The sequence below is a fragment of the Tympanuchus pallidicinctus genome, unplaced genomic scaffold (genome assembly GCF_026119805.1).
Source record: "Tympanuchus pallidicinctus isolate F22 unplaced genomic scaffold, pur_lepc_1.0 scaffold22, whole genome shotgun sequence".
NCBI lineage: Eukaryota > Metazoa > Chordata > Aves > Galliformes > Phasianidae > Tympanuchus > Tympanuchus pallidicinctus.
The window spans coordinates 39,935,917-39,963,806 of NW_026294739.1; the positions used below are offsets into that span (position 1 = coordinate 39,935,917).

At 40.9% G+C, this 27,890-nt stretch overlaps 1 protein-coding gene across 5 annotated transcripts in view; it reads left to right on the forward strand.

Annotated features, from left to right (window-relative positions):
* Window positions 1-27,890, forward strand: part of SMPD3 (sphingomyelin phosphodiesterase 3) — a 113,092-nt gene that overhangs the window by 51,373 nt on the left and 33,829 nt on the right. For 2 of the 5 annotated variants that reach the window (XM_052686623.1, XM_052686626.1), the window contains exon 2: window positions 24,085-25,709. In XM_052686623.1, coding sequence (XP_052542583.1) covers window positions 24,372-25,709 — 1,338 coding nt within the window. In that variant the 5' untranslated portion in view covers window positions 24,085-24,371. Of the gene's footprint in view, window positions 1-3,766; window positions 3,851-11,815; window positions 11,949-20,705; window positions 20,870-24,084; window positions 25,710-27,890 lie in introns of those variants that run through there. The other 3 variants (XM_052686627.1, XM_052686625.1, XM_052686624.1) reach the window with 3 other exon arrangements.

Here is a 27,890-nt window from a genome sequence, read left to right on the forward strand (position 1 = left end):
TTGGTCTTTTTTGTAACACCCTTCCCTCGCCCCTTCTCAAACATGTCTGTTTTTGTTCTCTGTTATTACTATATGAATCACCTTTTTATTATGTGTTTTTACATTTTAATAGGTTGTATTTTAAAGATGCTTGTAAAAGCACAAACATTCAGCCTGCATGACTGCTTTCTTTTGATATAATCCCTCATGCTATTGTACTTATAGTACCAATTTGGAAGAAAATATTAGAACAAATATGTTGGAGAAAGAGTGAATGTTAGAAAGTTGCAACTATGAATGTGGAAAGCTAAGAAAGAAGAATGTTAGACCCAGCTTTAAATCTGGAGTTGAATGTGACAGAGGGTGGTGAGGCACTGGCACAGGTTGCCCAAGGAGGCTGTGGGTGCCCCATCCCTGCAGGCATTCAAGGCCAGGCTGGATGTGGCTCTGGGCAGCCTGGGCTGCTGGTTGGTGACCTGCACACAGCAGGAGGTTGGAACTGGATGAGCACTGTGCTCCTTTGCAACCCAGGCCGTTCTATGATTCAAATCTAGCATCTGGTGCTTATCTGTGTGGCAAAGTTTTTACATCAGGAGCACATACCCCAATAATTCACATGTTCCTTAGTTTATACATGCATTAGGAAAGGCCTTTTGCTGTTGAATACAAGTTTCTGTTATCCTTTTAAGGTGAATTGTGTATTGCTGGTCCTCTGACCTTTGTCCTGGCTTGGGCCAAGTGTGGCTGTTCACCAGCACCTTTCTGGCACTACATCCCTGACCAATACTGTGAGAACTCGTCAAGTATTTCTGCTCTGTCATTTCCCCCCACTGATTTTTTAGAGAGCGTTTGGGACACAAGGAATGAACAACACAGTGTCTTGGAGATGGAACAGAGATTGGAGTCCTGTTCTCTACTTTCTACTTCCAGTATTGTTTTGTGTTTATTACCTCATCCAGAAACTCTACTGAGTAGGGAGCTGAGAATAGCTCCCTACCTGAGTGCTCTGGAAAAGTCTTTAACTGAGCTCTGCTTGTTTCCTTTGAAACTAAGGGTGTCAGTGCCTGTCTGCACTGACAGGAAGAATAAGCCTGTGGCAGCCAAGAGCACCTTTGTTTAAAGGTCTGAAATGACTGTCAGAATTCTAACCAAGAACGTCTTTAAGAAGCTAATTCCAGCTAGTTTCTTGTGCATGTTATCAGTTATTTTGAATTCTGAACTGTAAAGGTAGCTTTCAGTGTGAACTGCCCAGGAAACCGAAGGGTCTAATTTCAGAGGCCTCCTCTGTGCTTCTCCTATAGGCATCTGGACTTCAACAAAGTGACTTTCAGGTGTCTGTGAGAATATATTATATTCCATTAGATCGCGGTCTGTTTCTCTGCTTGTCCCAGGACATCCTCAGAAAATAACTCCTGTCTTTTTTCTGCTTCAGTCCCTCTGCATGCATTGCTTTGGGCGATAGGATAATACAGCTTTAAAGCACTTTGAGATTAGATGCCATCTTGAGAGCACACTTAAAAGACTGAAATGTGAAAATGAATCACAACTCATTGCATTCCTGTAGTTAGATATAAGGGACACGGTCTGCCCCAGAATGCAGAAACATGATGATTTTTTCTTTTTTCTCCTTTAAAGCAAAGGTGTGGCAATAGGATGATGATCTTGTGGTCAGATTCTTCTCTCACGTCCTTTTTGTGTAATTATTAATTCTGTGCAAACTTCATTTTAATAAAGCATAAATTTGAGGAATAGTTCACACTCTCATCTGAATGAAAGCTGATCTGCAATGCAGTCAGAATACCCATTACCTACTTAAAAACATTCATGTGTTTGGAATATTTAGTCTCCTATTACTGCAGATTAAATACTGGTTTGATAGATGTGGTTTTCTCTGCAGAATCCTCAGTATGCTTTTCCTAACGGTTGAGCAAAATGCATTTCTTTTTGTTAGACTCCCACTTGAAAAATAATCTTTACTTCTGGCTGTAGATTGGAACCACAGAATGAGCTGTGTAAAAGGGTTGCTTTAGCAGGCTGAAATCAAAATCGGAAAGGGAGAAGCACCTTCCTGGAGCAGCCTTTTAAATTGTTTTAGGGGGTCTGCAAATGGAAAGGTTGCAAAAATGGTGCGTGAATGTAAATGTTACATCAGTCATATATTCCATGTAAAAGGTAAAAACCTACTTCTGTGACTTTTATGTGCACACATGAAAAGCAGACTAGCCTGCTCTTTTCCTTATATCTGCGCATATATATATAAGATTAACATACAATATATATATACAGTAATTTTAAAAGGTTGCTTCTCCTGCCTCTGTTAAAGCTTCCTGGCCTCCTGAGATTCAGAATAACCTCCTGGTCACGCTCGCTCTTTATATTTGTATCACATGGTAGTTGCATGTGTTAGCAGTAGTTATACTCCTTGCTCCCAGTGAGGATTCACTTTTGACTCCAGAAACTGATTTCAGCAAACAATTTTGAAAGTGGTCTCACTTAACACAGTTCTGTAGGCAAGTGATGGCTGGTCAGCATGGATAGAGGTTTTTATGCAGATGATTAGTGTCAAATATCTCCAACTCAGTAGGAACATTGAAGAGTGAATTGGGTTAGTTTTCAAAGGCTGACACTGAAAGTGGATTTGTTGTACGTTATATTTGGTTTCAGTCCAAAGGGGATGTTAAACTTTGAAAAGAAATTCATGTCTAATAGTTCAGGCTATATAAAATCTTCATTTCTGTTTTATGATGAATGCTTCACCCATATCTTTCTTTGGTTTGCAGAAGTTGTTGAAACAGTTGTGGGGTTTTTTTGGTAATTATTTTCAGTGGCTTATATAACAACAGCATTTCAAAGTCTGGGGTGATATTGATTGTTTTAGTTACTGAGTTATAGGAAGACAACCAAATTATTGTCTTGTAAATCCCATCCTGGCCCAGTTACTGAATTTCACATCAGGCAGTTCGTTAGTGAGCAAACATGGGGAGGGAAAGTGATCCAAGCAATAAGTAATCGTTACTGCAAAGCAGCTGCTCACTGTGGGTGTGACAGCCCGTTACCTTTTCCCCATGTAAGTTTGCAAACAATTCTCTTATTGGTGCAAAGTTGGAGTTGGCCGATGGCTGCATTTTCACCCTTGCTACCATTTATTACAGAGACTCCTGGAGAATTTTTCTCGTTCTTTTTGATTATTTCTCTTAAGCTGACCTAGTTCAGCAAGACTACATCTGGACAGGTGAGATGGGTTGTTACTGTTGCTGATAACTGGCAGTGCATTAAGGTCTCTGCAAGGCCGGATGGAGATCAGAAAATCCCACCTCTGATCTTTCTATGTAAGGAGGTTCAGATTTCATTCTCAAATCTGAGAAACTGCATAAATCTGTGTTGCTGTTTTTGTAGAAGAGAAACAAAGCCTTGATTTGTAGCGATGGAAAAAGAGCTGTAACACTGAATGAGTTCCCTGGTGGCTTCTGTCAAAGACATTTTTAAATGTATGGGAGAACCAAACTGTTCTTTGTGGCTTTTAAAAAATCCCTCGTGTGAAAACAAAGGTGGCTTAGAAAGGCTTTTCAACAGGAAAGTCTCTGGTAAGGCTTCATACTGTTTTTACAATTTCAGGACAAGCATTTCTCCTCTAATAGCTACATGCTTACAAACAAATCGTGCTTTCCAAAACACACCCGTAGCAATAAGGAAGCCATAATGAATGTTTGGTAGCTGATCTAGAAGTCTATAGAGGTCTATAAATACTGCAGGTGTGGGGGCAGAGTGGCGAGGCCGGACTGTTTGCAGCAGCGTGTGGAGACGGGACAAGGGGAAATGGCCAGAAACCGCAGCAGAGGAAGTTCTGCACAAACGTGCACTTGAACTTCAGGTGAGGTGACGGAGCACTGGAACAGGCTGCCCAGGGGGGTGGTGGAGTCTCCTTCTCTGGAGATGTTCAAGACCTGCCTGGATGCCGACCTGTGCGACCTGCTGTAGGGAACCTGCTTTGGCAGGGGGTTGGACTCGATGAGCTCTCAGCTCCCTTCCAACCCCTACAATTCCGTGATTCTGTCTGAGCAGGATGAGGTGAGCCGTGTGTTCTGAAGGAGGTGCCTGACAGGCAGTAGTGTTTGGTTCCTCGTTGTTACGTAAATAGTAATGCATTCCATTTTCCTGTCGGCATCTTCACTTTTATTGCAAACTGCATTTGATGATGTTTCCTGATTAGTTTATTCCTAATTTCTATGCCCTGTTGGCTTGTGTCCTATGGAAGTTAATTATGTTTTGCTGACAGATGTGTGTGAACGGTGTTACAGTGGTCAGGGCCATCTATCTGAAAGTACTTGCTAGTCTTGAGACCTAACAGCACACAACTGAAATATGCACAGGAGCAAGTACTAATGTTGGGCCTGCCATTCCCTTTTGCCATTTTGAAAGTCAGTTTTGCTGTTTGTTTATGCTGCATGCATGTAAAGGGTTCCTGTGAGGTCAGAACCTGACTATGCTTGTTAACATGAACCTTTCAGGATAGCGTGTAGATCAGTGACAGCGGGTTGCTTTTCTTCTATTTGTGAAACATTCACTTCTACAGAAAAATAAGTCAGTAACTATTTTAGCATTATTATGCCAGATGTTTCTTTCCTGTATTTTCAGGATTGCATTTATTTTCAGCAATCATATTCTGCTGCAGGTCTGGGGAAGGAAATGCTGCATTTGTAGCTCTGCTGTCTGTTAGAACTGGCTTAATTTTCTGATTCCAGAGCTTACATTCTTAACACAAAATTCATTTGAAAATTGTTTTTCATTTATTGAAACTACACTAATAAGCCTAAAACTTGAACAATAACTGTGCAATATTAAAAATAAAAAACTGTTTTTTCTGTACCATGTGGCATCAGTTCACAGTACTTCGTGTCCTTTGCAAGGAATGTAAGACTAGAAGGGACCATCTGGGTTATCAAATACAAAGCCCTCACGATTACAAGCAACAGAGAGAAACAGAGCTGCTGCACAAAGTCCCACGGAGTATTTTTTTTTTAATGTACCCTTGCTCACCAAACACAAAGATACAGAGCTTCCCAAAGCCTGAAAGTAGAAAATACTTCTAATTAAAAAGAAAATGAAGTTACTGAAATTCTACAGAAATTGTGAGGGAAAAGAAAAGCAAACACATGGAATTCAGAAGACTGAGCCTTGATACCAGCTACGTTTCCTAAGGCAAAAACAAGGCCCAGGTTTGGCACACAGACAGCATATATTCCTTCTACTAGCTTGGAAGGGATTAAGAGGGTATTGAAAAACAGCTGTCTAAAGCACAGCTCTTAGCATCATGAACCATGAGGAACATTTCATTGCATGTCATAAATTACCTGCAGTATGGGTGACTGACAGTTACAAGAGCACAGTCTGGTAGTGCAGCTCTGCGTGGTGAGCAACCCTCAGTGAGCTGATTGCAGTTAATTTGGGAAAAGCAGCATCTTTTGTTCTGAGAAAAACCTGCATGTGTTACCATAACAGTATGCAGATCAGCACCCATTAGAGTGGCACTGAAGTTGATTTTAGTGGGAGTTTTCAGAGCCATAAAAGGGGCAGGCAGTTTTTCAGTTCCTTAATGTGTTGAGAAGTCTTGCCTATTTGTTTCTGTGTTAGTGCATCTTTTTTTTCGTGTCTGGGAGAAAATGAACAGATAAGTATATGCTACATGGATCTGGAGTTTCTTAATCCACAGGGATGTGCTCTATATTGAATTCATCCCCAGAAGGTATTTACTCAGGAGGGAGTTTCATCTTCCACTGGTCCTTTTTCCCTTGCATCTCTACACATGGAAGATAAATTCCTGATGGTTTATTTTATATTGTGTTATCTGTGATTATTTTTAATTATTTTCTGCTGGTTTTAGGAAGATTTTGCATCGTGAAGTAAAAATATTTTCCCACTGTCTGAATGCAAGAAATCACTCACTGGAACATTCAATACAATAGAGAAGGATAGACTGGTGATATTAAAATGCACACCTGTGCAAAAAATACCACCACCAGTTCTTTTCCACAGCTATTATCTGTACAATTATAAAGTAGCTTAACAGTTTTACTAGTCAAAGTTAACATATGCAGGTACATAAATGAAAGTTCACGCACACCTACACACATCATACAGACATCCTAGGTGAGGAAAGTCATGAGCACGGGTAGCATGGTACAGAAGTTCCCTCTTGAAGACGAGCTGTGCAGTGCTCCAGATCATTCTTGGACAAGTGTCCCAGCTCCTGCCCCGAGTCCTCCCAGTGTCATCAGCGCCTGGCATAAGTGTCATCATCTGCCCCTGTGCAGAACGGGTGGATGGATTCCATCTTTGGAGTTCAACAGCTCACACGTGAGCTGCCCGTGGAAATGCACGGATAAAAGCTGCACTGGGAGAGTTAAGTAATGGGAGGGAAGGCTCAAAATGGGGCTCTGATCTGCTGTTGGCTAAACTCTGTGTTCCCAATGAGGATGTCTGATCAACTGAACTGTTACAAGCAGTACGTGCTTGAGTAATGGAAAATTTAGAATTCAAGATAGGCTGTTTATCATAAATATATTCTTAAAATGAATGTATTTAAGTGAGTTAAGTACACAGACTCCTTCTGTTCCTTCCACACGTTATTTAGCTCGCTTTGGTGCCCTTTCAAATACTTCAAGTGTTGTCTTCAAAAGGTTTGCAGTGATACTTATAGGAGAAAGAAGTTGGTTTATCTTGTAGAGGTGAGGAAGGCATGTGCCTAAGAAAGATGTGTTTATTTATTTTAGCTGGTAATTTTAGTCTTCTCTAAATTTTATGCAGCTGTAGCTCAGGTAAAGCTTTATTAATAGGCTGCCTTCATGGGTGGTTGGTTTTTTATTTTGTTTTTTAGATCTTTGGAACTGATGCTACGTGCTCTCTTTTTAATTCCTCGAGGACTCCAGTGGGGGACTTTACAGTGAATGTAATATATTAATTAAAAATATGTTAATACCAAATGCTTCCAAATGGATATTTGGGCTCTATGTGCATGTATACTGCAAAAAACCAACCAACAAACAAAAAAACCCCTTTAGAGTGTGGCTAACTTAATGTTAAATTAAGTAAATAGCAGTGTACGACTGCAATGCTGAATTCTTAGGGCGGCTATTGGTACGAGCTTTCTCCATGAAGCAGTATAGCATGTTTCACATATTCTGCATGTGAACTGACGTAGTGATGCTGAACTTAAGAGTCAGTAAGCTGAGAGGAGATTAGTCATTATATATGAGCATTCTGTTCTTTCTCAGTGAATTTAATCAGTAACGCCATATGCAATTACTTTGAACAAAACTAAGCAGGATGCAACAGGAACAGGAACAAGCATATATTCTTAACAATCAGGCAACACCTATATTAACTGTTCAGATTGAATTGTAACTTGAATTAGAATTCAAGTGAGGCCCGTTTGTCTTTAACCAGTTTCTTAGAAATAATCACTGCTGAAGTACATATTGAGCCATTTCATTAACCTTTAAAAGAATGCCTCTAAGTGTTGCTCCTTGGCTGAGGTGTTAACATGCCAGTCATGCTGATGACCTGTTCAGCAGAGCTGAATTCCCAGCTGCGTTACATTGATCTGCGGATGAAGGGCACTATTTCACAGCTGAGTGTTGTTCTCCAGTCACAACTGTACGTATTTATTCGAGTGATAATACAACAAACATTAATTATGTTGATGAAAATGCATCAGTTTTGAATGTCACCAGTCTGGAATATAACTTATAATAATAGCAAATCTAAAATAATGAATAGTACTTTGTTCATCAAAGTCACCAAGATAGATGGTTACTGCTTTCCTAAAGGCTTACAGAGTGAATGGGTTGAGACAAAGGGCCAGAGACTAAGTGATCTCTGCAAGGGAAGTTGTTTGATCAGCACTTCACAGCTGTGATTCTGCCCAGCTCCTGCTGCTGCTCAGCAGTTCCTGGATCACCCGGCTCAGCTGCTTGCACTGAGCAGTGGCACAGAGACAGGGCTGCATCTACATTTGGACCATACGTGATACGGAGATGTCGGAAACAGTGAAGCAAGTTTAGAAGGTTATGAGTTGATGCCTTGTCCTGTATTGGCCACCTTGGTCCTTTCTCGGGTCATGAAGTCTTTCTTACAGATGCTTCTAAAAAATGTAATGAGAGCTATTCAGAATTTCAGTATTAGAATATTGTAAAGGTCGTCCTTTTGGTCCTGGCTTGACAGTTCATTCGGTTTTTCAGTCTGCTGTTACAACTGCTGCTGAGATGAAAGGTGGTGATGAGACGTACCTCTGATTCATTGCTCCAATACTTGTCTTTATTTTAGCATGACTTGAAGGTATGGCTTTTAATCTAGGAGGAGGTAGAAGTGCTACCTTAAAAGCTCTAATATGCTGAATAACTAGCATAGTAGAAATGGATGGCGAAAAGATGTGCCAGCAGTACTTAGATGCCTGCCTGCATGAGAGGGAAACTGGAAAAAAAAGTGATGGTGAGGGGGAACCCTGTAAAATTCGTGTTTCCTACTGTGGGAACGGCTGTCTTTTGTTATAATTTTGGGAATTTCTGTGGTGTAACAATAGTAATAGGCATACTCCCTGAAATATGAAGAAATAGGAGTGATTAAAAGAATTCTTCTGTTAGAGACCATAGGGAGAGAGAAAGGGGAACTAACAGGGCTGATAGCCAGTAAATCAGTAAGCCAGGGCCGGCAGATTTGTACTGTGAAACAAAACAGAAAGTAAAGCCACACATCTTCTATTCTAGCTACTTTGATGGGAGCGTTACCTAGCTTATCTGTACATAAATAAGGCCTTCTGTCATTGAATTAAGTCTGTCCTAACTTCACCATGTGAAACTGAAATTACAATAGTTAAACCTCATCAGCTTGCAGCCTCCTCACGAGGCACAATATCCAATAATCCTACTCAACTGTTTTGCCTGTGGTTGCCAGAGTTACAGCTGATGAATGTTCCTGCATGTTGTACTTCCTGCAAAGTCTCAAGTGTGTTGCTTCAGACAGACAGCAGCTTTTTCCATAGGTAAATGGAGAGAGGCTGAGGGTATTCACAGTAGGAACGTGTTTTGTTTTTGAGTATCTGTGTATGCTGATGACGGTGCTGTTTTGACATGGGAGAGTTTGCCTGGCTGGGAAACTTGCTGCAGTGTGAAGCCTGTGTTAGCTTGTCCTTGAATGTGATTTGTGTATTTCATAATAATTATTTAATGGTGTTTGATCCTTTTTTTAGCATGAAATGTTGTGTGTTTTGTAAAACGGAGGCAAATATTTGGCTGAAGAAAAGTTCCCTTCTCTTTATACTGCAGCATGGAGAGAAAACTGAATTAAAAATAATAATAAGAAGGAGTTAGTCGTTAACATACCAAATAACCAAGTTATCAGTACAGTTGGTAGGAAAGTATGCACAGTTTGTTGATCATTCTGACTTGCTCCAGAGATTATTCTCTTCTGAAAATAAGTGTCTTTTATCTAGAGAATTCTGGGCACTGAAATCTTAGGCTTACAGAACAAACTGGCACAGCTTGATCAGTGGCATTCTGAGCTTTCACAATGTTAAGTGTGCCATCGTTCCGCCCTCCAAATACAGCCAGGGCTTTGTGCAGCCAGGTGGTTCTTTGAGCTAAATGTAGGCATACAGAAGTTGTTTTCAGGTGCTCCTTTCCCACTCAGAACCTTCCCAGAACGATGGGTGCACCCGTACAAAAAGGCTGACCAATCTTCAGATTAGTCTTCAGATTGATCCTGGATGCTGAGGCTGTGTTAGTGTCAGCAAGGCTCCACGTGGATGATTTCTGCAGTGGTGGAATTTAAGAATGGGTCATTCTACACAATGGAGTACAATCACACTTCTACGTGCTGTGCTGAGGACGTTTCATTTCTCTCTATTTGCAGTACTTCATATTAAAGCCTAAGGTTTTGTAGGTGAATATTTACTTCAGATTCATGTGAGTTGTCCCTACGCTTCAAAACTCCAGTCGAGTGAGGATTGAGTCATTTATCTCAATGCTTCCTTGTGTTTGAGCTTGCAGGTGTCACGTGCAAGCTGCCTTAATTGAATTCTGCTTAACTTCTCTGCATGCTGCCCTGTTAGCCTTTTCACTGTTATTTTTTACACGCCTTTCTTTGAAGTGTGATCAAACTAAGGGAGAAGTGTCAGTAATATGAGATCTCCCCTGGAGGAATTTGTGGCATTTGACACCCGCAGCCAAGTCTCTCATGTCCTGGTGGCAGAAGCTGGCATTCAGCTGCTGTGCTATTAACATAATCTGCAGGTAGCATCACCTCTGTGTTCAGTAATAAAAGTGAACACTTACAGCATTATTTAAATTCTTGACTCTGACATTTATTTAGAAGTACAGTAGTGGCACTGATGAGTTTTTAAGATTAGGTTTTTAATCTGTGTTTTTAAGCATGTTTCTGTAAGAGAATCTACCCCAAGATTACAGAAAAAAGTCGTTCTGAGCCCTGGTGGAAAGTTGCAGATGTTCTTGTGTAGCAGACATCAAAACAAGTTTTCAGAATGTGTTTGTTTGTTGTATGTATTTGGGATTTTTTTCTTCTAATAGAAACTTCTCTCTACAAAGCCCTTAGAGCCCTCTGTTAGATCAGCTTTCCAAACATTCCCCTAACAGCAATGCATTAGAGAAACGTTTGGGGTTGAATTCTGGCCTGTAAGGTAATAACAGGCTGTGCTGTTTGAGCAATATAAATTTTGGGGTTTCTCATCTTTTTTTTTTCCCTCTACCAAGGCACAGCTACAGTTTGAAAAGTGTTCTACTGGTCTGGTGGTTGGTGACCCTGCACACAGCAGGGGGTTGGAATTAGATGATCACTGTTGTCTTTGTCAACCCAGGCCATTCTATGGTTCTATTAAAAAGGTTTAGACTTGGCTGAATTATTGACTGCAGATGAGCTGTGTACATCTGTAACCAAGAGCCACTGTAGGTGGATTCACTGAAGGACTTTAAAACATGGATCCTGAGTTACAGTAAATATTTAACAGTTCCCAGTGCACAGTTGTTGTGTAAATGCAACATACAAATAGGAGTGTTACTCAAGTTCAGCAAGTAGCTGTAATGTAGCTGACAAATGCCAGCAGCTTACGAAGGCCTAACCATAATGAACAGCATAATGAACAGATTTGCTTTTACTGATCAATATGGATAATAAAAGCAATGATTTCCCCAAAACTTGTTTGTTAAGAGTGTTTGCAATTGGGAGAAGAACCTGGTTCCAGGCTGGTTTCTCAAACTGCCCTGTGTTGAGCTGTTTGCTTAACTTCCCTTAACCTGGAAGTCGAGCTGTAGTATCAGCTGAGCGAGCGGCCAAGCCTGGTCTGCTTGTCTGCTTGGGCCTGTTGCCTTGCTGGAGTCAATGGCAGTTGTCAGGTAATTCAGGATAACAACTTAGTCATTTTGGCGTGATCTCAGTCACAAAATGACTTATTTGAATTTGAAGGTATAAGACTGTCTGAGATACACAAAGGCTGTCACTGAGAAAAACAGCATAGAACAACAACAAAACAGCGGAAAACTTTTTTTTCCATATTTTCTTTTTTAGCAAGAGGATTTCTTGTCCTTGACAAGATAGGATGTCTTAATCTTTCACGTGCCAGCCTTAGGAGTTTTCCCCGTTGTTCTTCCCATCAGAGCACGTTAATAATCCTTTCAACCAGAAAGAAGCTCGTAATCAGCACGCTGTGCAAACTCAGTGGCCCTGGCCCTGGTCGGTCTGGCAGCGCTTACAGCAAAATGCGCTGCACGCTTCCTGCTTGTTCTGGCCACGGGGCTCCAGGAACTGCCTGGTTCTTCTGGACATTCAGCTCAAGAGCGACTGAACGTGGCTCGCAGGGCGATGCCTTCTCTTCCCTCGGAAAGGTCGTCCACCTCAGATAACCGTGTAGGCTGTGGATCGTGTGGTCTGGTATCTCTGTGATAGCAGTCAGCTATACACAGGTAAGGAAGCTATTTCTTTAGGCCGTATTACTGTAAGCTGAATGGAAGGTTTGTCAAACAGCAAGGAACCAGTTGATCTATGGAATTGATGTGCAGCCAAGGCACACTGGAATTTGAAGTTCTGCTTCCTGTGCTCTGCTGTACAGCTCTGTCAGTGTACAAAGCTGTAGTCTCTTGGTCCTCAATTGATCAGCCTAACACCTGTCTGAGACTTACACAAATGGAAGTTCTCTTTTGTGAATTTCTGTCACAAGTAATCCAAAACCTGAATTTCATCACTTCTGCTGGTGCATTTACTGCACATAGCAATAATTACATGAGATAAAAAATCTGCTGTACTTTGACTCCCATTGATGGTGAAGCTCATTACACACCCCCATTATAATTATTACTCTCTTTATGTATACCTCGTTAAACTTCAAAAGCAGGCATCCTAGGGATGCTGTTTTAAGAAACTATTCAAGGGTGAATTATGTAAGACACTAACAGTCTGTTCCTTCTGTATCGCTTCAAATCTTATAAAATTTGGGGTACGTAATCATCAGAATGTTATAAATAATATTCTAACGCAGCTCTGTTACTTCCCCAGTATGCATTACCTTCACGAGCACAATTTATCTCTGAGAGTAGCCATATTAAGGGTGGATCAGGTGTATGAGCCATGCCAACAAGCAAGTGGCATCTCCACTAGCGACGTTCAAGTAATTGCACAGCCTGCAAATTGTAGCAAGGGCAAGGGGCAGCTTGCAGAGGTAGTAATACAACTGACAGCTAATAAAGATCATGCTGTCCCTCGGATTATGGTAGTTGCTATCCTGCTACACTGAAGCTGTGTTGTTCAAAGCACAGAGTCTCCACTTCTGTTCTGTGGCAGCGTGGGGTAACCCACAGCCACAGAGATGCTAAGGGTCCGACACGTGGCATCCCATGAGCTGCACCTTCTCTTTGGCAGCTGTCCAGCTGCGTGAAAGAAGCAATGCACATCTTCACGAGACTATTCCATTTCAGTGCTGAAACAGCTTCACTTCCAACATACATCGCTGCACATATGAAAGCCTGTTTTTCTAGGAAGACGGTGTATTTCTGATGAACAGAATGGCTCTTTAAGTACTGGATTGTGAAGTGAATCACAGCACAAAATGAGCTTTACTTAATGGCAGGATAAGGCTTTTTGCATCAGTTTGGATGGTGAAGCAAAGGCATTTTCAGCTTTAGGCATCCATACTAACAGAATATGCTGTTAAAATGATATACTTTTTGGCACATTTATAACCCTAATTAATGTGTATAGGAATTGTGCATATCTGAAGGTGGTTTTTGCAAGTAACAGGCTGTACATGTGCTCCAGGAAATGGAACAATCTTGACAGTTATATTGATGCAGGTCTTACAAAACCAAAGCTCTGTTTAAGTTGTGGTGGTGGAACTAACTGTACAGAGACTGTCAAGAACAAATTATGTCAAGTAAATGGAGGTACACACATTCTGTGTGTAACTGCCTCAGAACTCTGGTGGGTGAAAAAGAAATATCTATTATTGTTTGTTTGTTTTACTGACCATACTTTGACCAAATTTTAATATGCTCAGGTGTTGTTTGCCCCTTCCCTCCCCCCCCCTCCCTCCCCCCAGACTAGAATAGCAGCATTTATTTGTGGTCTCGCACTCTTGTTAAATAGGTGAAACAGTGAAGCTTAGTGGACTGGGTGAAAGCAGCAGGGAGAATTCTGGATGCTTGCTGTGCATCCTAGGTGTAATAGTGAGGTCAAGTTGTTTATGGGCTGAGCCCAGGCCTACTTAGGAGTCAAAGCTTCCCATTCTCAGAAATTGTCTTCTTCAGACTTGCCTTGTATTCTAGTACACATACAGCCTGGAAATATCGTGTGTTCATGCACGCAGCCTCTGGCAGTTTAAGTAACAGTTATTTCAATTAAACATTTTACTTTCAGGCACAATGAAAAGACTGATGATAGTTTGACTCAGTAGAAATTTCAGACAGCATACTAAATATTTAAACAAATTGGTCTGCTAATGGCTGAGAGAAACATCTAGTGTGCATCATCTGCTGGCGATGATGCCAGGATACTGCAGGGATTCCTTTTAAATATTCAAATAAGTTATTCCGTTTCTGTTGCTCATTGCGGTGTGGAAAACTTGGTATTTCATTGTTGTTGCAAGAGTCATTAAAAAAATGGAGGCGGGGAGGCATGAAGTAAAGTACCTGCAGATGGTCCTGGTCTTTACAACTGCATTTAAGCACAGAAGGGAAGAAAAAGAAAGAAAGAAAGAAAAAAAAAAAAAGCATTGAAGTTACTATTTTGTTGGGTTTTATTTCTTTTAAAAAGGAAAAATATTAAAAGCCCCTGGAATGGTAAACCATGCATAACAGAACAGTAGCTGCTCATTTCTACTTGTTCACTGTGTTTTCCATTAAAATATTGTGAAATTTTTCTACTGTCTTATGCTCATATCTTATTCAGAGGTAGAAGAGGTGGAAACTTTACTTTGTTCTACCAGGTTCCCACTGACTAGACACAATAGCATGCGTGCGTGTGGAGCAGGCATCTCAAGACGTGGAATCTGGAAAGCTGGAAGCACCCTGGCGTGAGCTGAGGTCTGTTCTACCAGCAGAAACAAGGAGAGTTTTAGGCAATTTAGTGCAGAGGGTGAGAAAATATCAGTGTTTGTAGACTTGAAAGGATGTTTTGTGACTGAACGCTGCTTCCTGTGCTGTGACAGAAAGGTGGCTGGAACACGCCGAGCACGTTTCCTGGTTTGTCAGGATGTCTCTGAAGGCAGAGGAAGGATCAGTGTTTTCTGAATAAGCCGATGCTTAAAAAAAAGTGAAATAAGTTTTGGATGACTGGAAAACACATTGCAGTCCTTCTGTTTTGCATTCTTAAGAGTCTAGAATTTTTGTTCCAGGAGTACTATTTTGCTGACAAATAACATTAAAAAGGTGCTGCACGGCGTATCTGGAAACATATAGAAGCAGAGTTGCATAGCTGGATACTGAGTGGATTCTTGGCATGCTGCTTATTAGGTAAAACTTACTGTTCTTTGAAAAGAATCCAGAATAACAGACGATGACTCCAGTGCAGAAAAGGAAGAGTGGTAACAGGTCTGCACTGCTGTTAATTCTGTGTTTCACAGCTGGAACAGGGAATGAACCTGTCCAAAAGCTTCTCTGTGCCTCGGAGTGGTTTTAATACAAATCGCCAGACAGATCTTGTGGCTTTAAATATTGGATTCATGTACTTGAGAAATGAAAAGCTTTGTCATATCTGAGCAAACTCCACCCATACCTCATGTAAAGATGGCAGCAAACGAAGGCGTTCTCTCAGATGAAGTACAAACTGATTGGGTGCAGTGTTTTAAAGTCAGGAACTGCTACCTGCTTCTACTTCTTGTTCTGTAGGAAGAAACAAAAGCACTGCGGTACGATCGTCTAACAGTGTCTGACAGTGAAATGGACTTAGAAATAAAATATATTTTTCATTGAATTTGGAGCACATTTTAAAAAATCAAATGTAGAGCGTGGTTTTGTGTTGTTTGCTTGGTTTTTGTTCTCTTTTTTGGGAACGCCAATTGCTATTTAACACTCTAGTGGGTTTTGTTATTGTTGTTTTTGTTGTTATGCATCTCACAACTATTTAAGCTTGAAATTCTACTGAGTTTTAATTCTTGTATGGCATTCCTGCACTTTCATCAGAGGAGCAGACAGCAGGTGCTTGGAGGACAGTTCAGAATGTAGATGTTGAGGTTTGAGTAACGCTGCTTCTTTCATGGGGCGCCACCCAATTTGATGCCTGTCAATCTGCAGGAAGCACAACTGTCAGCACAGCAGGGAAGCAGTGCTTGAGGAATCTAATCTCAGGCTGTCCACAGAAATCTGCTTAAGATACAAATGCTGTGATTTGGAATTCTCCTTATGTAGAACATGAACAAATACTAATAACTAATTTTTCTTCATAGGGATGCCTGTGTCTTAACTTGTGTTGTATTCTAATTTCCTTTGTGTATAATTGTGAGAATTCTAGGTGAGCTTTTTTTTTTCTTCTTTTTTTTAAGAACAGAGATTTATTGGCAGGAATTTGTGTTGGGCTTTTACTGTAGGCTAAAGTAACTTATTTGCCAGCTGGTGAGAATTACTTCAACAGTACAAAAATACACACTCTTGGGAGAATTGATGACGTTATAATTCTATCTGACGAGCCATACTGGACTCACCAGAAGCCTGAAGGCTTGAAGTGCTGTTTGAGAAAGAACAGCTTTTCATTTTCGAGGCAGCACGTACCCCCCTGGCGATTAATGGGCCAGACATGGCTGCAGTAAGGCCTCTGTGGGTTTTAGAAGGTGAAAGATGAGCAGGAAAAATGTTATCTTCAATTGTTTCTTGGACACCCAAAGCTAATATTGTTCCACCTCTCTGAGATTCATTAAACAAACCATCTCCAAAGATCAGATTTATTTAGCCATTATTTAATTATGCCAGCTCTTATAAAAAATGAGGCTAAAGCACACCAAAAGGTGATTTTGTAAATAGAGCCCATTCCATTTCTATTGTATAAACAGAGCTTGGTGTCACAGCTCCACATGCTTGCATGCTGCAGTTGTCTCACTACTGAAGTACACCAAATAAGGGCTCAGAAAAGGGAGTGTTTAGTTTTGCAGGTACTAAGTGAGATCACCGAGTGGTCAGATGAATTTATTTGACTACTTCTTGCCTGATAGCAAAGCCTTCCGGAAACCTTCAAGCTGTAGAAATGTTTGCTGTTATTTTAAACCTTAAGAGGATTTGCTATTGATTCCATTTCCAGTGGATTCCCCGTTCCTAGGCCATAAATAAGAATTAATAATTTTGAAATAGGTGACTGTCTCCTGTATGAGAAAATGCAGTTTTGCTGGTTTAGGACTTATATATAGGATATGTGTGTATGTAAATATATTATCAAGCCCTTAGAGAGTTACTAAAATGATGCACTTAAACCTATGTTTCAAGTAACATCCTTGCTTCCTGCACTGCAGCTAGTTACTGTGTTACTTGGATTGCATGGCCATAGGAGTTTTAGGGGCAACCAGGTGCTTCTGTGCAACTGGCCCTTCTAAGATACTACAGAAACACAGTCTGCTTCTGTTGGCACCAAAATCCAAATAACTGACAGAAGTTTCCAGAGTTAGGATTCTTAGATGAGCCCTTTGCCTCTGCAATGGGGTGGAACAAAATACCCTGGGACAGCAATCCCATGTAGCACCCAAGCAAGTTCATGTTCAGGTCTGGCACATTTGTGTCAGAGAATGCACTAAGTTTTGGGAGTGTGTTTTAGAATTGGCAGGTGAGGTTTGGGTCAGGCCTGCTGGGATCCCTCAGAAAAGCTGCACACTGATTGTACATTCATTGCAGTTTATGTATGTAAAGAAAAAAAAAAAGTCCTCTGTGCTTAGAAGATAAGATGCATCCCATCAGCAGTTTTGACTCCAAAAGTAAGTTTTCAGCAAGTAACATCTGTTGTATCAGGGTGGGATCCAAGTTGCTCTCAGGAATATAAAAGCTAGTTGTTTTCTGCAAGAACTGGTTCCAATTTTCCATCCATTTTGAAAGAGAAAAGGGAGAAAAATGCTTTCAATGTTTTCAGTGGGTTATATTTGTTTAGGTATCTTTGATGTGTTTCCATACATGGATATAATTGTCTTTATATTTTAATATAAAGTTTAAACGCTAATTCTATTTAACTTGCATAGCAGAAGTGTGTGGGTATTCATCTTGGCCAGGGAAAATGTGATCTGGGACTGCCATCTTGCCACGATTTGCTTTTGGAGATGAGAATCTGCTGCCGTGCCACATGAATGTAAAGCACAGAGCACGCTGAGCAGTCTGATCACAAGCAGCATTTCAGCTCTGCGGTAAAGAAACCTGCATTTTGAGCAAGGAGGTTTACGGGATGCCATGGCAGTGTGAAGCCTGGTTTCCCTGCTGAGGTCACTAGCAGGAGGGCAGCCACGGCCAGCTTGTTTTGAATGAGGAGGGCTGTTCCCTCCCACAGACCTACACAGGGGTGCAGCTGTCACAGCTGTATCTGCACTGCTGGTTCAGAGCCTGTCAGGTAGGCTGGAACATGGGAGCCCACGAGCTGTTGATGTCAGTGCTTCGCAGGCCTTGTTGGGGTACCTGAAGCTACCAGGGCTGTGATTAGCAGCTCCTTGTCTGCTGAAACGTGAAAGTTCTGTTCATTCAGAGAGGGACATCAACAGTTCACGGGCTCCTTTTGAGCACTCAACCCAAGTGTCTGAAAAACTTCTATTACTATTACATTGGCTGCTCCAAAAGCAATGCCTCTTATTTCGATGGATGCTAAAACAAAGAGTACAATAACACTACTTGATTGAGCAAATTCTCAGCTACAAAACACTACTTTTCGACAGTCACCACCACTAGCTTGGCATTTTGGCCATCAGTGAACAAGAGCCCGCGTGCCACGCTCATAAAAGCAACCCACTGCCACCCTTCTCTCACTTTCCTGATTTGGTCTGTTCCCTTCAAGCTCTGTGGGAGTTCTGCTTTTCTCTTCCGTATCCCCTGTATTGTGTTTCTGAAGAGATATGGAAAAGGGAACAAGCACACAGATCCTTATCTTGCCTATTCTCACTTCCAAACATTAACTCTCGCAATTTCATATGGTGTAGCAGTTGCACTATTGTAAGCTGTGTTTCTCTACTTCAAATGATAACCAGCTGATAGTAGTGAAATGAAACTAAGAAAAAATGTAACACGTTCTCAATACTGTTTTTCTGAAATCCAATTTTAGAAATGTGCTCCTTACTGAAGTCCAAACGATTGTCAGGATTCAAGAAAAGCAAGCTGTAAGGAATTTATGTCAATATGAATAAACCCAGTACCCGCTGGGGAACTTCCCACATCAGTCAGTCACTTCACAATTTCATTTCACTGTGTTCCTGCAGTGTTTCATATACATTTTTAAAAACTGCTGAGGTGTTAATAGTGAATTTGAAGAAATCTGAGTTGTCTGAGTTCAAAAGTGTAATTTGGTTTTCTGAGAAAAAGGAAGTTAAAAAGTTTCTGACCATTTCTAGGCTGCCTAACCTTATTACTACAACCTTTGTTTTCCTTCTCCTTCTCTATTATTTGACAACTTTTATTGTCCTTTATTTAGTTTGCAAGCTATGTTGGAGTTAGGAACATCTCTTTTGATCTGTGATGTCTCTAGTGCACTTCTGGGCATAATTATAATCATAAAAATCTTTGAAACCTTTCTACCTGATATCTTGTTATCACTGCAGTTGAGATGTTCTATAGTGGCACCATAAAAAAAAAATTAAGGTCTTTTTTTAGTCTTCAAACACTTAGAATATAATAAAAACAACTAAGTGAGGCCGTGTTTTACCTCTTTGTAGCATATGAAAAAATATCTGTCTCACTGCAGTATTTTAAATTCTCCCTTAATCCCTCAAGCCCCTATGAGTAAAGCATTGGATTACCAAGTAATATCCACCATCAGGAGGAATTAGGCACTTCAGCTTTGGGTTCCATCCGAACCACTGCATTAGGAGAAACGTTACTGATGTCATGTTTTCCAAGGTGCAGCTGAGTCACGAGGTGCATTTCCCCCACCCTTCAAGACCTTGCGGAGATGATAAGACATATTTCTTATGATTCTGTCTCGTCTCTTTGGGTTGCCTTAAGGCACCAGCAAGCATATGGTTTTGCAGCTAAGAAACAAGTAGGAAACTTAGTTCCTGTTCATCTGTGCCATCGAGTCTGCGACAGAGCTGTGGCAAACTCGGCAATTTCCTTCATCTGTAAGATTTATTAATCAGAATACCATTTTACTTCCAACAAGACTGCTTTTCAATCAGGGTCCTGATGTGCCAATGTCTTTATCTGCAATATTGAAGAATTAACTAAAGGACATCCTCTCCTCCATTCCTCATTCCCTCCCATCACCATTCCCTCCTCCTTTTTCTCCAAATATCGGTTTTAAAATGTGCTCTGGTGCCAGAGTTTTTGTGGTGCTGTACCATTTGTTGGGAGAATGCAATTAGGATTCATAGCATAAAGCGGATGGCGTGCATCCCTGCTGCCTCTGCACTACAGCTGGGCCAGCACCTGGACAAGAACTGCCCGGCAGATCTGCTATGATTTCCAAAAGTGCCATCCTTGTGTAAGGCACAGGAGGGGTAAGAGTCGCCATGCAGCCTTGAACCAGCATTTAATCCTTAGTGCTGACAAGAAATGACATTCTTGCTAAATGTTTTTTTAAAACAGATTTCAGTTTTAATCAATTTGCTTTATGGCACTTGCTGTGTAATCCTGTCAATTGAAAGCATTTCTACTTACATTAATTTTCTTCCTTTTTTTAACTGATACATAGTGTGTCCGTAGTTAGATTTAGTACGTTCATGAATAACTGTTCTTCTGAGGCCATTCTGGCTGATGGTTCTATGGTTTTCTGGACAACTGTTGATGGTGCAATTTATTGATGCTGCAGTCCATAACAGAACCTGCATGCGGTACCTTGGCTTGATTTTTCCTGCATCACATCACCACACAGGTGTTGACTGCTCTACAAAGTGTCACTTGATGTCATGTTCCCCTAGGAGCTGTAACACCCTGCCACTGTGTCCTTCAGAAAATATTTATCTACAGGAGATGTCATTAGGCAGATCGTTATGAATCTGTTGTAGTTCTGCTTTTTTCCCCTGGCATGTGATTTTAAAACAGCAAAGGTCAAGTTGACATTACAGTCTGCAACCCAACTGTGCTTCTGACCATAAAGGTCATCTGTTTGCAAGTTGGAATGTGAGGTTGGCAGTCCATCCTCTCTTCACGTACCCCAGCCAGCAGTGTTCTCTGTATTCTTGGGACTGCTGTGGAGAAGAAAACCTTCTTGTGTGTGCAGTGATTATGTAAGTCATTGGGGATTTTAGAAAGCTTTCTAAGCAGTACAAGAGAATAACTTCTTTACAGTCTCTTACAGTTTTTCTTGTGTAATAGTAATTACATAATTGCACAGGGGTGAAGTTATTTTTAACATGTGATTTGTAGATGCCAGAATCTCTTTTGAGGAGTCCTACTGAAGAGTCATAAAGAAAAATGAATCCGCTAGGCTTCTCCTTATTATCAACACTCTAAAATGCCTTTGCTAAGTAGTAAATGCCAAGCATTTGTTACTTGGCATTTGATTAGTCACTTTTTTATTTCAACTCAAAATGTGTATAAGATTGTGAAAATTATGCTAAGCTAATCATTAAGAAGAAAAATCTTCTTTAATCCAACTTCTGCAATTTCCATCTGGATAAAACATCAGGGCAAAACACACAGGGCCATGTATCCTAGTAAACAAGCCTGTTGTTAGCAGGATGTGCTATCGGCTGTGAGCTGATTCCTGCCTTCAGTCTGTGTTACGAGCCCCTGCCACCACCTAACTGTATTGTTCAGATTAACGCTTACTGCTTTTCCCAGGGCTGCCTTTCACAGAAGAAATTTCTGCAAAATCAACTCATCTTCAGCTATTTCTTTATTAAAATCCTTTCTTATCCATTGTGCCTACCAAAAATGAATGGCTGCAAATCTGATGTGCTCAGGCGGTGATCAGTCTAAATTCCTTTTCAGCAGGGCTGGAGGAAGGATTTTCTTATCATCACTGAACAAAAATGTGTGTGGTAAAAAGAGAGTTAGCTAAGCTGCGTATCTGAACACATTATCTATCCCTGCTGACCCGTACAGCACACTGGTAGGCAGTCTGGTACCGCATATGTAGCACAAGAAAAACGTGCTGCCAGGAACACAAATGGTTGCGAGGGCTTGGTTTGAAGGAGCGGAAATCTAAAAGGTGACAGAAAGCAGAGGAATTGCGTTTTTATTCAGATACTGAGGCAGCACTGCTTTGTCACACTGTATCCTCTTTGTTCTATCACTGATTTATTTGCCACTGGCTAGAAATAGAAATGTCCATCTGTCTCCATGTGCCCTGCAAAGAATTTAAAGTACGCATCAAACCATTTTCCTGAATCTGGCTCTCTGAAAGCCCCAGATTTTAATTGAACTTATGCTAATAAACATTTTCTTGGAATTTTTATCACTCCAAGATGTCAAAACTGAAGAAGAGTTTTAAAGCACGGTTCAGTATTCATTCTCCTACTTTTTTATTCGGTGCATGGTTTTCATTCGGTGCATGCTAAGTTTTATTCTTGATAAATGGGAATTCTGCCTTCACTGGTCACTGCTGTCGAAGAGAACAGTTCATTATAAAAGTGCCTTTCTTAACTTCCTCACTTTCTTTTGTGCTTCTGCAGAGTGTTTGATAAGTGATGGAGGTGCTTTGATTTCGTGTTTCCATTCTTTCCTTTTCTCGCTGCCCTTATTGCATACTGTCACAGCTCTGTTTGAGGAGAGTGACACTGCTAAGTGGTGGTGGCGCTGTCAAGGTTCATGAAGTTCGATTCACATGGTTACGTGCTTAGTAAAGAAACATTTAAATTTCACGTTATCAAAACCCCTCCTACAATCGTTAAGGTTATTTCGGTGACTTCCATATGCAGCTTATATGTACTGTTATACTGCTGAGCTTCCTTTACAAGGCCCCCAACATTTCAGTGTCTTTGGTTAGTGATGGCATTTGTGAATATCGCAAAATTGCACCTGGTATGATAGTGCCTGAAAGATAATCTCTATCTTCAGAGGAAATAAGTGAAACTGCTTGGTGTTTTGTTTTTGGTTTGGTTTTGTTGTTTTAGTTTTATATATGCAGTCGGTGTTGTTTTATTCAAAGGTGGAAACTGGAATTTAAAAACAATGCCATGAATTATGATAGTTTAAGTTTTGCTTAAGCATGCACCAAATAGCGGATATGCAGAATATGTAAGAAGTCTACAGGCAACCCTGTTCCATTTTTTGTGGAGTAACTGTAACGCTGAACTGTAGTTCTAAGCATACAGTGAGAGTACAATACCTAGGTATTAAAGCAAATAGTTTGACTGCTTTTACTACGCTGAATGCTAAACATTTTAAACCATACTCAATTGTATGAAGTGTTACAATTCAGTCAAACCATTTTGTTGTGAAGTGCAGCAAAGCAAACCATTTCACAGTAGTTGTAGCTTTTGCTCTTGAATGCATTTTTTCCCCAAGAACTCTGGCAATTTATGTAAGCTTAACTTCAGTGATGAAACACGAGCTGCCCAGAGACAGCTGCTCCACACTGCTGGTAAGGATTTGAAGGCAGCTGATATCAATAAATGAATATTAACGTGAGTGGATGAAAGACACTCCAAAGTATATATTTCAATTTAAGGCTTAGATTTGGAGTAGAAATCTATGTCCTCTATGACAGCATGAGTCCTGTGCGTGATCAGTGTACTGAAATGCATAGGTTACATTTTTCCTATGTACTGAAATACATAGGTCACTCCAAAAGTAATGCCTCCTATTTATTTCCATGGAAACCACGACAGATACAATGAGCACAGTAACACTGTGTGATAGAGCAGAGTCTCAACCACGAGACACGACTTTACAAAATAGTTACTGCCAGTAGCTGTTCATTTTTGCCAGCAATGAACAAGAGCCTAAAAGTGTGCACCATCAGAGGAGGCCGCTGTTGCTGTTGCCCCTGCTGAAACGCACCACCCGCTGCCTTGCTGTGCTCACATCCACCGTTCGCTCCCAGGAATGCTCAGCGAGCATCAATGAAATGTCAGTGGTGTCATTTTTTCTGCACTGAGGAATTCAGCTCCTCACTGTTACTTCGTGTGCGTTTTTACATCAGACGCCACTTTATCCTACTGCCCCTCTGTGCCATCTGTCTCATGGCGGCAAAGTGTAAAAGAGTACTGGTGGGAGGGTTCAACTTCTACTGAAGCACCAATATCTGCCTCTGGCATCCTGGGCCAATATAATAAAACAGGAAGCATTACTTTCAGAGCATCTCTCATCATTTACAGAAATACCAGTCTCTCGTGGTTGGAGTTGCTCTACATCCATGGTCTGTAACTGACTGCTGGAAATTCTAAATTAAATAAAAAAGGGAAATAATTTAGACTGTAAGGGATACCAGTATGAGAAAATTTGCTTTAAACTTTTAGTAACTGTTACATATGTATTATGTCTCTTGTTCTTACAGATTTTCTTTTTGTCTCTGGAGCATTTCGTTATGGCAGCGTGCAGTGAACAATGACATGCTTTGACAAATACAGATGCCAAAAAGCCAAACAGAAACCGTGGCCTTCTTTTCTTTCTACTCCAACACAGTGAAATGGTGCTCTTACGGTTTTGTTATTGACTCTTACCGGAAAAAACAAACTTCTGACTGGACCTTTTGTTCCCCAAACCTCTCCCAGTGTTGCTATGGATGCTTGACACAGTGACACCATGTAGTAGGCCCTGAATTGTTGTCGTAACTAAGTTGCAATGGTTTTATATACTTCCCCATTTCCCAACAGCTTTCTGTCAGTTCTGCATTCCTTTTCCTGGGGCCTAATTTTCCCATGTTACTGGTTTGCAGATAGGCTTGTGGCCTCTTTCGTTCCAACTACCTATGAAAAACGTCAAAGAGCAGACGATCCATGCTATTTCCATGCACTCTGCATCATTATCACCACTCCCATCTACCTGGCGCTGCTGGTGGCCTCTCTTCCTTTTGCTCTGATAGGCTTCTTGTTATGGTCCCCTCTCCAGTCGGCCAGAAGGCCATATATCTACTCCAGACTAAAAGACAAGAGCCATGCCAACGAAGCTGCGCTGCTCAGTGAGTGGAAGGCTGCAGGGAATGGGAAAAGCTTTTGCTTTGGCAGTGCCAATGTTTGCCTGCTGCCAGATTCTCTGGCGAGATTTAATAATGTTTTCAACACACAGGCTAGGGCTAAAGAGATTGGCCGGAGGATCCGAAATGGGGCAAGCAGACCACAGATCAAGATATATATAGATTCTCCTACCAACACATCCATAAGTGCAGCGAGTTTCAGCAGCCTGGTGTCCCCCCAGGGTGGAGATAGCACTAACCGCACTGTTAACGCCGGCATGAAAAGGACAACATCAATGGAGTACAAAGGAGACAATTCTGGCTCCAACAACAGTGAGGATGGTAGGGATGAAAAAGCTGGATCTGGAGAGCCAAATGAAGGAGAGGAAAATACTTGCATTGTCCGCATAAATGGAGAGGACAACGGCCACATGTCAGACATAGAAACAGACATTGTCAATGGCCAGGCTAATGCTAGCGGCACAGCAGAACACTCGCTGGAAGGCGACACGGAGATCTCAAAAACGCCTAACCACAAACAGAAGGATGGAGATTCTGGCAGTTTAGACAGCTACTCTGCCTCAAGAGAGTCACTAGTTAAGGTTCGTGTTGGAGATGGGACAGTGGACCAAAGCACTGTTAACAACAAGCTCCTCTACAAAGCTTCGATCATGAAGAAGACTTCAGTACGGAAAAAGAAACATATGGATGAGACCTTTGATCATGAGATCTCTGCTTTCTTCCCTGCCAACTTGGACTTTCTGTGTTTGCAGGAAGTGTTTGACAAAAGAGCTGCAGAGAAATTGAAAGAGCAGCTTCATCACTATTTTGAATACATTGTCTATGATGTTGGGGTCTACGGTTGCCATGCCTGCTGTAGCTTTAAGTTTGTGAACAGTGGTCTGCTTTTTGCCAGCCGCTATCCTGTTATGGATGCTGCCTATCACTGTTATCCCAATGGAAGAGGAACGGACTCCTTGGCTTCCAAGGGAGCCTTGTTTCTCAAGGTAAGAGCTTTTTTTTTTTTTATTGACTCCACACATGTGACGAGTTATGCTATTTTCTCTCAGTCGTTTCTGTTTGAAGAAAGCAATTTTCAGGTCTAGATTACCTGATGTAACTGATTTGTAAGTTTTGTGGCCTAGATAAAATGTTGAAGTGTTGGACGTGCATGGAATAATGGGGGAGGTAAGACCAGAGTATAATTTTAAGTACCAAAATTTGAAGTAATTTTTGTGGAATTTCAGTTTCTTTTTGCAAAAACCTCATCAACAAAATGCACTTGTTCTAAATGTCATTACACAAGCACAGCACAGCGGGCATTACTGTCAGATGCTAGGCCATGCATTACGTGTTATGTGAGTCACATAAAAAAGCAAGTATTGGCTCTTGTATTCTTTGATAATAGTACGTGGCATAAACAAAAGCCTGTTTGTATCTGAATACAGGTTTTCCAAAACGTTGGGTCTAAATGATCTGTACTGTACTCTTTTTATAACCAGATGAAGTTTATTCTTTCATCATGAAGTGTTGTGTGCAAAAAACACGTGTGTTGTGCTGTACACCAGGGTAAGAAAGACTATCCTTCAGCATATGCGCATATTACGGATTAAGAGATTAAAAACAATCTGCCTTCAGCTGCCTGTTGCTGAGTCAATGATTTGTTGCCCTGCTAGGCACACAGCAATGTCTCCGTTTCTTTTGCAGAGAATTAAGCCTCTTTTAAAAATTCCACTGGGATGATGAACTTAATTAGGGATTCAAGTTGTTAAATAATGTTACAGTTAAGCAGGGAATAGGGACCAATTAATATGAAGATTCAATGATGACTACTATCTCTTAAATATCACAAAATTCTGTCCCAACTAAGAGACTGTTTTACCTTGGGTCTGTGTCATTCTGAGTTACTGCATCTTATACATAAAATACTTTTAATTGTGAGCTGAATGTGTCCTGATATGAAGTGGCTTTTTCTGAATTGTGCGCTGTATGAGCAGTCAGTTCCTTCTTTGACCAAAAAAGAAAAGAAAGTAAGAATGATCTATTTTAGCTTTGAAACAAAATTGGTTTGAAGGTTGTTCTTGATGTAGAGCTTAATCTGACTGCATGCATGTGGAGTCCTGAGACAAAAGCTACAGTAAGCAAAAAGCCTGGCTTGTTTTTGAAGTCACTGAGAATCGATTCCTTCACTTCAGAATTTTGCAGGTCTTACAGTGGGACACCAGCAAGCAAACCGCCATCATACAGTGAGGGTGGAGAAGCACGGGGTCCTTCTGGCCAGTACTTTGCTGTTCCAAACAGACAGCTTTTGTCACTGCTTTTAGATACTTCTTTTACTGGCCAAGGACAGCTCGTGCATTACCTTCTACACACGTGCTGTAATCTAATCTACATTAGAGTTTATCTTGGTGTGGTTTCGAGGATAGCAATACAGCCTTGCAAAAATACACCATCATCCCAAGTGCCTCGCACTCAGTAGTGGCATGGTGTTAATTGTCTCTGACCCGTGCAAATTCTTTAAGCTTATAATCCTGGTGGAAAGCACAGTGCTCCTATTTCTGGAGTAGGAAATGTGTTACTTGAGTACTGTTTCTGTAGTACACTTTAGAAGCTTGTTCTTGCATAGCTGCCATCTCTGAGTCAAGGACCAACGGCTTTCTATGCTGCTTAAAGAAGTGTGAAAAGGAAATGAGGGGAGACTTGAACATTCTGAAAATACAGATAAAATCACCTTGTTTCCACTTACTGGGAGGGTGAAACCTTTATTGAAATCTTTCAGAACCCCAGAGAAGACCTAACAACTAAATTCAGAGGAATGTTCAGAGGAGGGAATGGTTGATTATCATTTAGTGAGTACTGTTTTTCTCCTTGCTACAGATCTAACTGTTGAGATAAATAAAAGGTCTCAGAATCAAACTTTTAATGCAAATGGAATTATTTTGAATGGAAAGGCAACGCTGTTCTGGCAGAGTTGTGTCACGTAGCAGATACCTGCTGTCAGGGGGCTGTGTCTTGTACATTTGTTCCTTTTGGAACAGGTTCTGTTTCCAGTGAATAGGAAATTATCCATTGCCCCCATCTTTTCTTCTCTGCCTTTATCATCTGGATTGTAAAGTTCAGGTTGAGATTTGGAAGGATTTGAAAGATTTGCTTAGTCACACAGAATTATTTTACCTGAGAGACTTATC